The following is an 11,404-nucleotide window of genomic DNA, read 5'->3' on the forward strand; positions in this document are numbered from 1 at the left end:
TTGTGCTCGGCATCTTTTGGTCTTTCTAAACCATCCAGGTTTGACCTCCTGATCACAGATTTGTAGTTATGCTGCCAGCAAAGTTTTTGTTTGAAAGTTCTAGCCTTAAACACAAAGCACTTTCCTTTGGCTATTTTTCCCTTTCTAACCTTTTGGAGTAAGAAAACCTTTGTCCTTTGTTTTAAACATCCTTTTGGCAGGTCCTTGTGAGCCTGCATGTATTTATAGTAAATATTGCCCTGTGTTTGTCACCAGGGAGACTGCAGCTATGAGCGGGAGATCCGGCCTCACTTACGTATGGAAGATGTCCATGTTCGAAGGGATAAAAGTCATCTCTCCACAACCAGCTCCACGTTTGAGCAGAAAGCACACTCATCTAGAAAAGACCTGGTGCATGGATCGAAAGTGAAACCATTTGTACCTGATACAAATGATAACAGGAGCGAATTGTTTTCCACATTTAAAATACTGAAGACTTCCAAAAGAACTTCTGGATTAAATTTGGAAGGGCCTGTGTTGCCTACGGATACAAACGCCTCGGGTTCTTGCTCAGCAGGAAGGCTCGCTCTGTCTGAAAATGCTGAGCAGGGCAGTCAAAAGCATGAAGAGCTAGAGGTGACGTTTGACTTAAATGCATGTATTGACATGTCTGACAGTGATGAAAGTGCTGTGATTCTTGGCAGTGCAGCAAGGAAGGGACACAGCACTGCAGATAAGGCTTGTCCAGCACTGGAGACAGACCACATGGACTCAGGTTACAGCAGCCTCTCAGCTGAGAAATCACCTGGGTCCTCTCACTTGTTTTATCTTCCTGAACCACACATGGATTCATTTGCCCTTGCGAGGCCTTCTGAGGAGCCCGTGTGGTTAGCAGGAGTAGTTCCCCGTGTGAAAAGGCTTTTAGCACAGTCTCCTCCCTCTTTGAATAAACTTTATGAGTGCGAAAACACAATAAGCGACGAAGAACCATCAAGTCCTTTTCAAAAAGTTGTTCCTGATGGATATTCAGAGAGACCACAGGACGAAGTCTCTGCATCCTCAGAAACTCAGTGTTCTCTGCTGCCCTTTGAAAATTCAGGATGGAAAGCCACCAGGGAACCGTGTGCTTCTGTAAGTACCTGTTTGTCCAAACCTCTGGCATCTCCTGAGAACGCTGCTGTTGAAGCCAGAGAGGAGCTTCCCTGGGACAACAGCTTTGAATGTCTGTTTGATGACGAGGAGTTTACCGAGATTCAGAATGAAACTCCAGCAATGAATTGCACCCTGACGAATAACCCTTCGCATACGTATTGTGCGCAAGAAGAGAAAGGAGATCTTGAGATGGACAAGAAGAATGTGATTATTGAGGGGAAGGCTGCACAGGTATCTGATGATAGGCACATCAGTGATGCAAAGGAAGGCAGTTTTTCAGTGAACAAAGAGCATTTGGTAAGTGCAGATTCAGGTGAGGGGGATGCTAGGCTGGTTGCAGAGCGAGGCCCCGCGTGGTTTCCTTCAGACGAGTGCAGCGTAGGCACAGCCCACGCCTGCGAGGAGCTGCCAGCGAGCCACAAACCCACAGCCATGGGGGATCTTGGTGGGACCAAGCAGGTCCTGGATAATGATGATGATCTCTATGACTGCTCTCAGGAACTGTTTGCTGTTACCTTTGATTTGGGATTCTCCATTGAAGAGTGTGAGGATGAAATCTTTGAAGAAGAAGTAAATACTGATAATACCAAGAAATTAGAAGGTGCCTTGGGGAGTACTGTAGATGTTAAATACACTGAAGATAAAACCAAATCACTGAATGATAGCTCCAGGCCTGAAATGTCACCAAAATGGGGTCACAAAAGTCTTGAGAGAAAAGACGTTTCCACACCATTGCCATTCCAGAGCAGGAGCATGAATGATCCAGAAGGGACCAAGGGTGCTTCTACTGCAGTGCCTTGCTTGATGTCAGGAGACAGAAGAACGGGAGGTGGAGCACCTGAGGCTCTGGCTTCTGCACTTCCTACCCCAACAAGCAGAAAGGTTCTGAATTTTGAAGCTACCAAAAGACTTCCTATGCGTGTCTTCCCTAGTGCCAGGGAGGAAATTCCAGAGGTGTCTCATTCAGATACAGTACCTAAAACCAGAAGCCCACATAGGCAGAACTGTGGGAATTCAGCCATGGATGCACTGGATTCCCCTTTAAGAAGAACTGAAAGCCTGGATGACCCCAGTCATCCCAGTTCACGTGTGCCTCCTGCTGAAGGTAGGTGTTTCAGCGGAATGGTGAGTTAATGCTGTCATGTTTACATCAATAATGTAGGATCCAGTGTCTTCTGGATCCTCAGCTGGGGTTTATGACTTAAGTGGGAAAGCTGGAAGGAGAATGGAGTAATGACTGTAGCACTAGAAGCTGGCATGATGGCTTCCCAGAGTTTTAGCCCTCCGTAGGAGCTTAGTGTGGATCTTGGAGAAAGGACGTGGAATTAAACCTCTGCTATCCCTTCACAAGTGGTAGCAGTGCAACCATGAGAGACAGGATTGTGTGAGTTACGGCTGACTTTAAAGCCCTTTCTTCCTCCTCTCCCTGTCTGATTTGTAATCGTCTGGATCTGTTGCATTTCAGTCCCCAAATCCATTCTTTCCTATTTTCCTATCATTGTTCCCAAGGAACAGAAGCTCTCCTGGTGGATTTCTTCCAGTTTCGTGGCTTGACAACTGACTTGTTTTTCAAATTTTCTGATCATAACTTCAGCACGAACCTGGATTGTTTGAAAAACATCGGCTGTAGGCTCTGTTCTGTTTTTACTTCCCCTGTTCTCTCTCCTCTTCTGGTTTAGGAGCAATATACCACAAAAACTATTTCCTATTTGCTATCGCCAATATATAAATGACCGTCATTCATCACTCATGCGCCACTTACAGGTCACGTTCACACCCTTCACCATATTTATCTCTGAAGAACCTTGCATTACTTTCAAAATAATAGCACTTAGTCTGACTTATGGGGCACTTCAGGTTCATAGAATCATAGAATGGTTTGGGTTGGAAGGGACCTCAAAGCCCATCAGATGCCTCCCACTGGATCGGGGGCTCCAAGCCCCATCCAACCTGGTGGTTGCACCAAGCCCAGGGTGTCTGCAAGAAACACAGCGTTGTTGTGCAGAATGTGAAGGAGTGTCTTGTATTGCACAGAGGAGCCTGCAAAAAACACACGGTGCTGCCGTTGTTTGAGAAGAAACTGGGAACAGGACTTCTGAGTGAGTTCTGGGTTTCTTTCAAAGATACGTGTTACAAAAAGACCTCCAGAACTGTAATTCTTACTCAGGTTTCAAAGCCTGTTTCTGTTTTTTTCGTCTTTCACCTCCTTTTTTCTCTATCTGTGCTGCCTGGGGCAATTGCTTCCAGGCAGAGACTCTCCTGAGGAGCAGGAGTTATTGTACATCTCAGCTGGAGATGATTTATTTTGATTAACGAAAAGGAACAACGTTTGCCACATAGATCAATAAGCAATCTCCTTTGGAGGGACTGTTTTAAGAGAGACAGGGTTTGATTGCTTTCTTATAGCAGTGCTGTAAGTGAACAATACATTCTCCTCTCAATGCTGTTTACTGTTTTGCTGTAGGAACCAGCAGTGAGAGTGAAGAAGAGATCGTTTTCCAAAGGAAAAATAGGAGAATAAACAATGTTTTGAAGTCTCCTGAGGTGAGTCCTGGAAAAGAGTGAAGCAAAGCGAGCAGGAAGTCAAACACTGCACCAAAACTCCTCTTTGCAATTATTTCTGATTACTCAGGTGATGAACGACAGTGATTTGGAGTCACCGATCCGGGCCTTGAGAAAACGCCGGCGCCCGCTCACTGTGGTTAGTATGAGCTTTGGGAGGGCAGAGGAAAGGAACACACCTTACTTTGTGGGTTAGATATTGAAACATTTCCTTTCTGCATTCAGCAAGTGTTTGTAAAAAACCACTGTATGCCATCTACCTACGGCAAATCGGGGTGCAACTGCTTTCCTTCCTTCAGTTCCTCCCCGACGTCCCCGAACCGGACTCTGGTTGTTGTCTGGCAGTGAATGCAGGAGAGCTGAGCCTCTCCCTCGGTGAAAGGCAGGAAAATAAACCTTCTCCCACAAAGCTTGGAATGAGAAAAGAAAAGTTCAGGTTGTATTCGACCTGAGTTTTGTTTTAAATAAGATGTTTTTCTGTTCCTTTTGTATTTAATGAGGTGATTGACGTTATTGCATTGGTTTAGAGTAGCGAATCAGTCACAAAGTTAGGTGTTCATAAAAAAAAGGTGTTAAAAACAGGTGCCGGTCTAAAGCCCCAGCGGTCGAAAGGTGGCTGTGGAACTAAAGTATTGCTTCGTTAGTCCTGTTTATTGGAGTGTGTGTGAAATGTCCCTCCAGTCAGACGCGTCCAGTGACGGCAGCGAGGATTTCCGCGATATCTTCAGTGGGACCCCGGCTCCCAGGAGCAGGAAACGGCCACGGAGGACGAAGCAGCAGCAGGTCAAGCGCCGTTTCACGTACAAGGTGTGTGGCATCACGGGGCTCCCTCCGTACGTGGGAGGTCATGTTTGGAGCATCTGGCACTGAAGCGCAGTGTGAGTGGTGGCTTGTGCTTCGCCGTGTGGGGGTTCCGAAGGCAGTGTCACCAAATCCAGTTCAGAAGAGGCCTCCTTGAACATGAGCAGCACGTGTAACGTGCACGTGAGCTGGGGGTGTTTAGCCTGGAGGAGGCTGAGGGGAGACCTCATTGCTCTCTATAACTACCTGAAAGGAGGTTGTGGAGAGGAGGGAGCTGGGCTCTTCTCCCAAGTGACAGGGGACAGGACGAGAGGGAATGGCCTCAAGCTCCACCAGGGGAGGTTCAGGCTGGACATGAGGAAAAAATTTTTCACAGAAAGGGTCATTGGGCACTGGCAGAGGCTGCCCAGGGAGGGGGTTGAGTCACCTTCCCTGGAGGTGTTTAAGGCACAGGTGGGCGAGGCGCTGAGGGACGTGGTTTAGTGTTTGATAGGAATGGTTGGACTTGATGATCTGGTGGGTCTCTTCCAACCTGGTGATCCTATGATTCTATGATTTTATGATTCTGACCAAAGAAGAGAGGAGGAGGCTTAGGGAGATCCTGCTTTGAAACTGCAAGAATGAACTGAAGATGTTTTCTAATTTATCCATATTTAAATTTACTAAACCATGAAAAGCCAACAACGTTGAGCACTCACTTCATGCACCTAAGAGGAAACTTCACGGTGTCATTGAGCTGCTCGTTCTGGAGCTTGCCTGGGTTTTATGGCCTAAGAAATGGAGCTTCTGTTTGTTCTGTGGCCCTTTGTAGGATCTCTGGATGCAGCCATGCTATGGCAGGTATGAGCTGGGCAGGTGTTTGATTTTAAGGCACTGTTTATTGGAGCTGAGGCTCACAGGTGTTTCACACACATTTGTTGAAAACATTTGAGATGAAATGTCCAGTACCTGAAGGGGCTATAAGAAAGCTGGGGAGGGACTTTTTACAAAGACATGGGGTGATAGCACGAAGGGGAATGGCTTTAAATTGGAAGGGGAAGATTTAGACTGGACATTAGGAAGAAATTCTTCACAATGAGGGTGGGGAGGCCCTGGCCCAGGTTGCCCAGAGCAGGGGTGGCTGCCCCATCCCTGGAGGGGTTCAAGGCCAGGTTGGATGGGGCTTGGAGCCCCTGATCCAGTGGGAGGTGTCCCTGCCCATGGCAAGGGCTTGGAATTAGATGATCTTTAAGGTCCCTTCCAACTCAAACCATTCTATGATTCTATGAAATCTTGAAGCACTGGGTAGCGATCTTAACCCTCATGTCCATCGCTGGATGCTGAGGCCTGTGCTTTGTGATGGACACCAGCTTCACTTGTCTGTGCTGACAGGACAGACAGCTGGATGGTTATGAATTTCACTGAACTTGGGGTTGTCTACCCCCACTTCCCTGTGAAGGATTCCCTTTCCAAAGCCAGAAGGCCGGTATCTTTGACCATCCATGCAGCGGATGTTCTGAAACTGTGACCACATCTAACCAGGGATCTCGTGTGTAACGTTAGGAGCCCAGTTCTAACCTGAACCTTGTTTGTTTTTTCTCTCCCAGAGTGCTGCGAGGCAGTTTTTGGATGAAGAAGCCGAGCTGTCCCAGGAAGATGCAGATGGCGTTTCGTCTGATGAGAGCGAGGATACAGAGGGCGAGCTGAACTCTTCACTGGCTCAGTTCCTGAACGACGATGCGGAGGTCACGCAAGCATTAAAAGGTGAATGGGGAGAGCTGGTGAGGGGTCTCAGATAAGGGACAGGTGGTGTGCGATAGGCATGGTCATTCGGTCAGCTACATCAGCAAGTGTCAGCTGCTAAGCCATAACCTGCTGTGACTCAGGTGCTCCCCACTACCTGGTGGTGCCTCTGCTATTGTGTTTTATCCGCCTGAGTTCCTTGTGCAGCGCATCCTCCTGGGGTTCTGTGCTCTGCTGTGGGGATGGGATATTTGTGTGAATCATCTTATAGAACCATGGAATGGTTTGGGTTGGAAGGGACCTCAAAGCCCATCCAGCTCCACCCCCTGCCACGAGCAGGGACACCTCCCACTGGATCAGGGACTCCAGGCCCCATCCAACCTGGCCTTGAACACCTCCACGGATGGGGCAGCCTGGGCCAGTGAGGATTTTTCTCCTCCACTGAGATCCTGAGCTGTTCCCCGCAGGACCCTCGATGGGGTCAGAAACTCCACTCCTTTCCATGCAGTCTCTGCAACGGGAGAGTCTGTTTCGGGAGAGACTTCCAGCACGGAACGCTGGGTGGTTTGATTTTCCTGCAGTTGATATCACCTCTGTTCCTGATACAGGCGTCAGAGCTCTGCCTGCAGAGGAACCTTCCACACGGCAGCTTCCACGAGGGCAAACAGGGCAGAGTCCATCCTTACTTTTGGGGTTTTCAGAGATGTCTGGAGAACTGCACATTTTTGTTTTGTGAAGTACGGGGTTTGGGAGTCCATAAAGGAACTTCTTAATATGAGTAGCAAGGTGCAACAATAATGATTAAAAATTACATCCTTAATATTCCTGCATTCTCTCTTTATCTTGTGTTAATACAGAATCTGAGATGAGAGGCATTTACCTGAAATCTGTGCGCAGTCCGGCTCTCGGCAACAGATACAAAATGGTCCATCGTGAATTCAACAGCACAGCGATCTTCTCTCAGGTTTGAGACGTAACGACTGCTGTCCGTGTGAAATTCTGGTTGCACGTGACTGTGTTTAGGTTCTCATCCTCCTCTCAGGTGCAGTTTGCAGCCTTTCGCTGATAAAGAAGTTCTAGCAAAAGGCTTTGACTCCATTTGGGTGTTTAAGTTCAAGTGGTTTTCAGCTGCAAGAGGGGAGATTGAGATGAGATCTTAGGAAGAAATGTTCTCCTGTGAGGGTGGGGAGGCCCTGGCCCAGGTTGCCCAGAGCAGGGGTGGCTGCCCCATCCCTGGAGGGGTTCAAGGCCAGGTTGGATGGGGCTTGGAGCCCCCGATCCAGTGGGAGGTGTCCCTGCCCATGGCAGGGATGGAACTGGATGGGCTTTGAGGTGCCTTCCAGCCCAAACCATTCCATGATTCTATGAGTAAAAGCTTTCTGGTGCCGAATCCCAGGCCTGACCCAAATCTAGGGCTGCGCTTGTTCCCGACACAGCTACAAAGCAGGGAAGCAGCCTGGGATCTGCGAAGCGCATCCAGCAGGGGAGGTGCCGGCAGCCCCCAGGTCCTGCAGCGCTCGTGTGTAGGATGGTCTGGATCAGCAAAGTGCATTTATGGAGAGGAACAAAGTCATTGTGGTGTTTCAGATCTTACAGGTTTTTTTTTATTCCCCCAGATCCCTGAGCAAGACTTGGCTTACGTGGAGGACAGCTTCTGCGTGGGGGAGGAGGAAGAGGAGCGTTGCAGAAACAGTGACTCCAGTGAGGAGGAGCCGTGTGTTAATTTTGATCTCCTAAATAACGAGAGTTTCACCAGTGGCAGAAAGCAATACCTCACTCGCCGCAGGAAAAAGCTGCACCAGGCCAGGATGGAAGAGGATCCCTCTGTCCCAGCGCAAAAGAAGAAACCCTCCCGGATCATTGTTCTCAGTGATTCCAGCGGAGAGGAAACCAGCGTCAGCGCAGAGAAGCCCCTTGAACCAGCCGTTCTCTGGGAAGCACAAGAAGGTGACAGGATTCCTGAGTCACTGCCATCAGCCCCTCCTGCACAGCGCAGAGCGGGGACTCCTCTCACCGAGGAGACCGGTGGGCACCGGCCTGCGGGGAGGAGCGCGATCCCTCTGAGCCCAACAGCTCCTGCAGCTGAAACATCGAATCTTCCCCCCGACCGTCACGCCAGGAGCACCCGCTGCCCTCCGGCAGGATCTGCTTCCGAGGCAGGGAAGGGGGATCTCCCGGCTCCCGCTGAGGTCGGTGCTAACACGAAGCGAGGGCCTTCCTCTCCCTCCCCCTGTGCTAATTGTTCCCCGCTGGAGCCCTTTGCCCTGGTCAGGCTGCTCTGAACTTGTCAGTGAGGGCCACACACTTTTGTCATTCCAGCTGCTAAATAATTAGCTAATAATTAGCTAATATAATTGCTTATAGGGGAGTAAAGTGTTAATGTGTTAAGTGTCCATGGTTTGCAATATCACAGAATCTTGGAATGGTTTGGGTTGGAAGGGACCTCAAAGCCCATCCAGCTCCAGCCGCTGCCGTGGGCAGAGACACCTCCCAGTGGATCAGAGGCTCCAAGCCCCATCCAACCTGGCCTTGGACACCTCCAGGGAGGGAAATATCAAAACATACCTTTTCTTTCAAGATTTTATTGATTAGATTTCTAAAGAAGTGGAACAAAGCGTATCTGTTCGACATCAGTACCTGAAAACTGTATGTTGTTACTGGAATGCTGCTCTTGAGCCTTTTGCTTCAAGGTCTGGTGCAAACCCTGTGATCTTCAACGTTTGCAGGTGGAAGGTTCTGGAAGGAATTCCTGTAGGGGCACCGCGGTCCCGCCTTGCTCTGCTCACGCGCCCCCCTCCTCAGCCGCAGCTCTGTTCCCGCACGAGCCTCTGCTCCGGGTCCTGGTGGACAGCCGCGAGATCTCCTCTGGTGCCGAGGTGATTTCTGCCCTGAAGGCCATTCACAGGGTAAAGGTGCAGGTCTGCTCGCTGAGCAGCAGCGATTACATTGTCAGCAACCGCCTGGCTGTGGAGAGGAGATTCCTGTCGGAATTACTGACCTCTGCCAGCAGGAATAAACTGAGCCAGCGGATCCAGCGCCTGCGGAGCATGTTTGAGAGGATCTGTGTGATCGTGGAAAAGGACAGGACCAAACCAGGTGGGTGTCCCAGGCAGGGCGCTCATCTCTGCATCATCTGGACGAGTACGGTTGGACTCAGTCTTAAAGGTCTTTTCCAACCAAGCAAGTCTGTGATTCTATGATTTGTGTAGAACTCAGAACTGAAAGGGTGTCAAGGACCTGTGTCTCAGTCCCTGGAGGAGCATTTATTGCGTTTAACAAAGTCACGAGATGGGCATCAAGATCAGTTTTGCCACTGAGGGTATTTCAGAGGCAGAACTCTGCACCCAGCTCCAGCGGGAAACTGCTCGGTGCTGGCACAGAAGAGCCAGTTAACTCAGATCCCAGACCCTTTTTCTAACTCCCATGGTTTGGACAAGCCCTTTGTTTGAATCCTCAGCTCCACATTGCGCATCAGATGATTTCCCTTGGGCTGTCCCTTCTCAGTGCCACGAGGAAATGACTGCGAGATCCTTGCCCTTGTGCACAGAAGCTGGAACTACAGTTCCCAGCCCCTGCTAAAGTTCAGGCGTTCCGGGATGGAACTCCAGTGCTGGAATGGAGCTGCGGGTGCAGCATTGGCTTTGTCCTGGATCTGAGGTAGTGGTAGTTCAGGTAGAACTGGTCACTGGAGATGCAGCTTTTCCCAGGGGCTGTGGATCGGTGGACGCGGTTGAGCTGCCGTTCTGCCCTGGGATGGACCAGGCATTCCCATCACTTCTGTCCAGGGTTTCTACTTACGCTGTTCCTGGAATAATGCACAGTTCCTGTCTCACCCTGAGTCCAAGAGCATCCCTGCCTCTCCTTGCTGTGGGTCTGTCCCTCCCCAACTTTCTCTCCCAATGTTATTTAATTTGTGATTCTTAAACTCCAACTTGATGATCCAGTGGGTCTTTCCCAACCTGGAGTAACTCCTGTTCCCATGACCCTTCCTGCTACCTTTCCCGAGATACTTTCACTCATCCTGGTTTTGTTTGTGAGCTGTCAGAGCCAGGGATCTTTGAGCTGGTTTGCTTCACAAGCGATTCCAATGGGGCTGCTGCAGATCTCACCAGGTTCCTTGTGCTTTCCCTGCAGGAGAAACATCCCGCTTTCTCCAGAGGACACAGAGCTATGATGCCGTGCTCTCAGCCTTGGTGCGAGCCGGGGTGCGGATTCTCTTCAGCTCCTGCCAAGAGGAAACGGCCGCTCTGCTGAAAGACCTGGCTCTGGTGGAACAGAGGAAGAACGCTGCCATTTGCGTCCCGACGGAGTTGGAGGGGCGCAAACGGGAGATGCTCAGCTTCTACCTGACCCTTCCCAACCTCAGCTACCCGGCTGCGCTCAATCTGTGCCATTCCTTCCGCTCCATCAGGGACGTGGCCAACAGGTAAGAGCGGAGACGCTTGGCAGCTGCTTTGGGGCCCTGCTTTCCAGCTGCTCCTGCTGCGGGTGCTCGGGGAAAGCCTTTGGGTGAAGCTTTCCCAACTCTGCAGCATTCCTGCTCCTTGTCACTGCTCGGTCTCCTCAAGCAGAGCAGGGTGATGGGCACAGACCTGTTCTGCCCTCGCTCCTGCTGCTCTTCCTTCCCTTCCCCTGGCAGGTCTTAGACTGGTGCCGGCCCTGCCGGAGGCGGCCGCCGGCAGCTCCCGGCATTCCCGTTTCCTCACCCGGCAACTCTTTTTCCCTGTGTCCTTGCAGCTCCCCGCAGGCCCTCGCCGTGGGCGCCCAGGTGAGCCCACAGACAGCGGCCGAGATCCACCGCTACCTCCACTCCAGCTTCGAGGCGCGGATGCTGCCCGAGAGCCCCGGCACTGCTGCCGCCAGGACCTGAGGGAGCCGAGCCGGGCTCTGCGGCGCCTGCACTTTACCGAGTCACGATGCACTGTAAGATATGTAAATAAATCCTTGTGGAAACACCAGGCTCCTGGCCTGCTGCGCCGTTCACGGGGCGCTTGGCTCCGTTTGCCGGGCACAGCCCTAGCTGTATCCCCTTCCTCTCTTATTCCGCACGGAAAGAAACGGGGATGAGTAACGCTGCCGCCACAGGAGCTGTGGGGCCGTGTCAGAGCAGCACTGGCTGCGTCAGCCCTTCCCACTCATCTGGAGAAGGGAAAGGAGCCTGAAGAGCAGCCTGTGAATCCCGCTTCTC

General features: G+C 50.8%; 1 protein-coding gene across 1 annotated transcript in view; it reads left to right on the plus strand.

The window, feature by feature from the left end:
* FANCM (FA complementation group M) overlaps positions 1–11,236 on the plus strand; it is a 69,701-nt gene extending 58,465 nt beyond the window's left edge. The window contains 10 exon segments of the mRNA XM_069856739.1: positions 256–2,236; positions 3,596–3,675; positions 3,764–3,832; positions 4,375–4,500; positions 6,081–6,237; positions 7,074–7,180; positions 7,833–8,405; positions 8,943–9,312; positions 10,351–10,642; positions 10,954–11,236. Coding sequence (XP_069712840.1) covers positions 256–2,236; positions 3,596–3,675; positions 3,764–3,832; positions 4,375–4,500; positions 6,081–6,237; positions 7,074–7,180; positions 7,833–8,405; positions 8,943–9,312; positions 10,351–10,642; positions 10,954–11,086 — 3,888 coding nt within the window. The 3' untranslated portion in view covers positions 11,087–11,236.
* The last annotated feature ends 168 nt before the right edge of the window (positions 11,237–11,404 follow it).

The sequence above is a fragment of the Phaenicophaeus curvirostris genome, chromosome 5 (genome assembly GCF_032191515.1).
Source record: "Phaenicophaeus curvirostris isolate KB17595 chromosome 5, BPBGC_Pcur_1.0, whole genome shotgun sequence".
NCBI classification, from domain to species: Eukaryota; Metazoa; Chordata; class Aves; order Cuculiformes; family Cuculidae; genus Phaenicophaeus; species Phaenicophaeus curvirostris.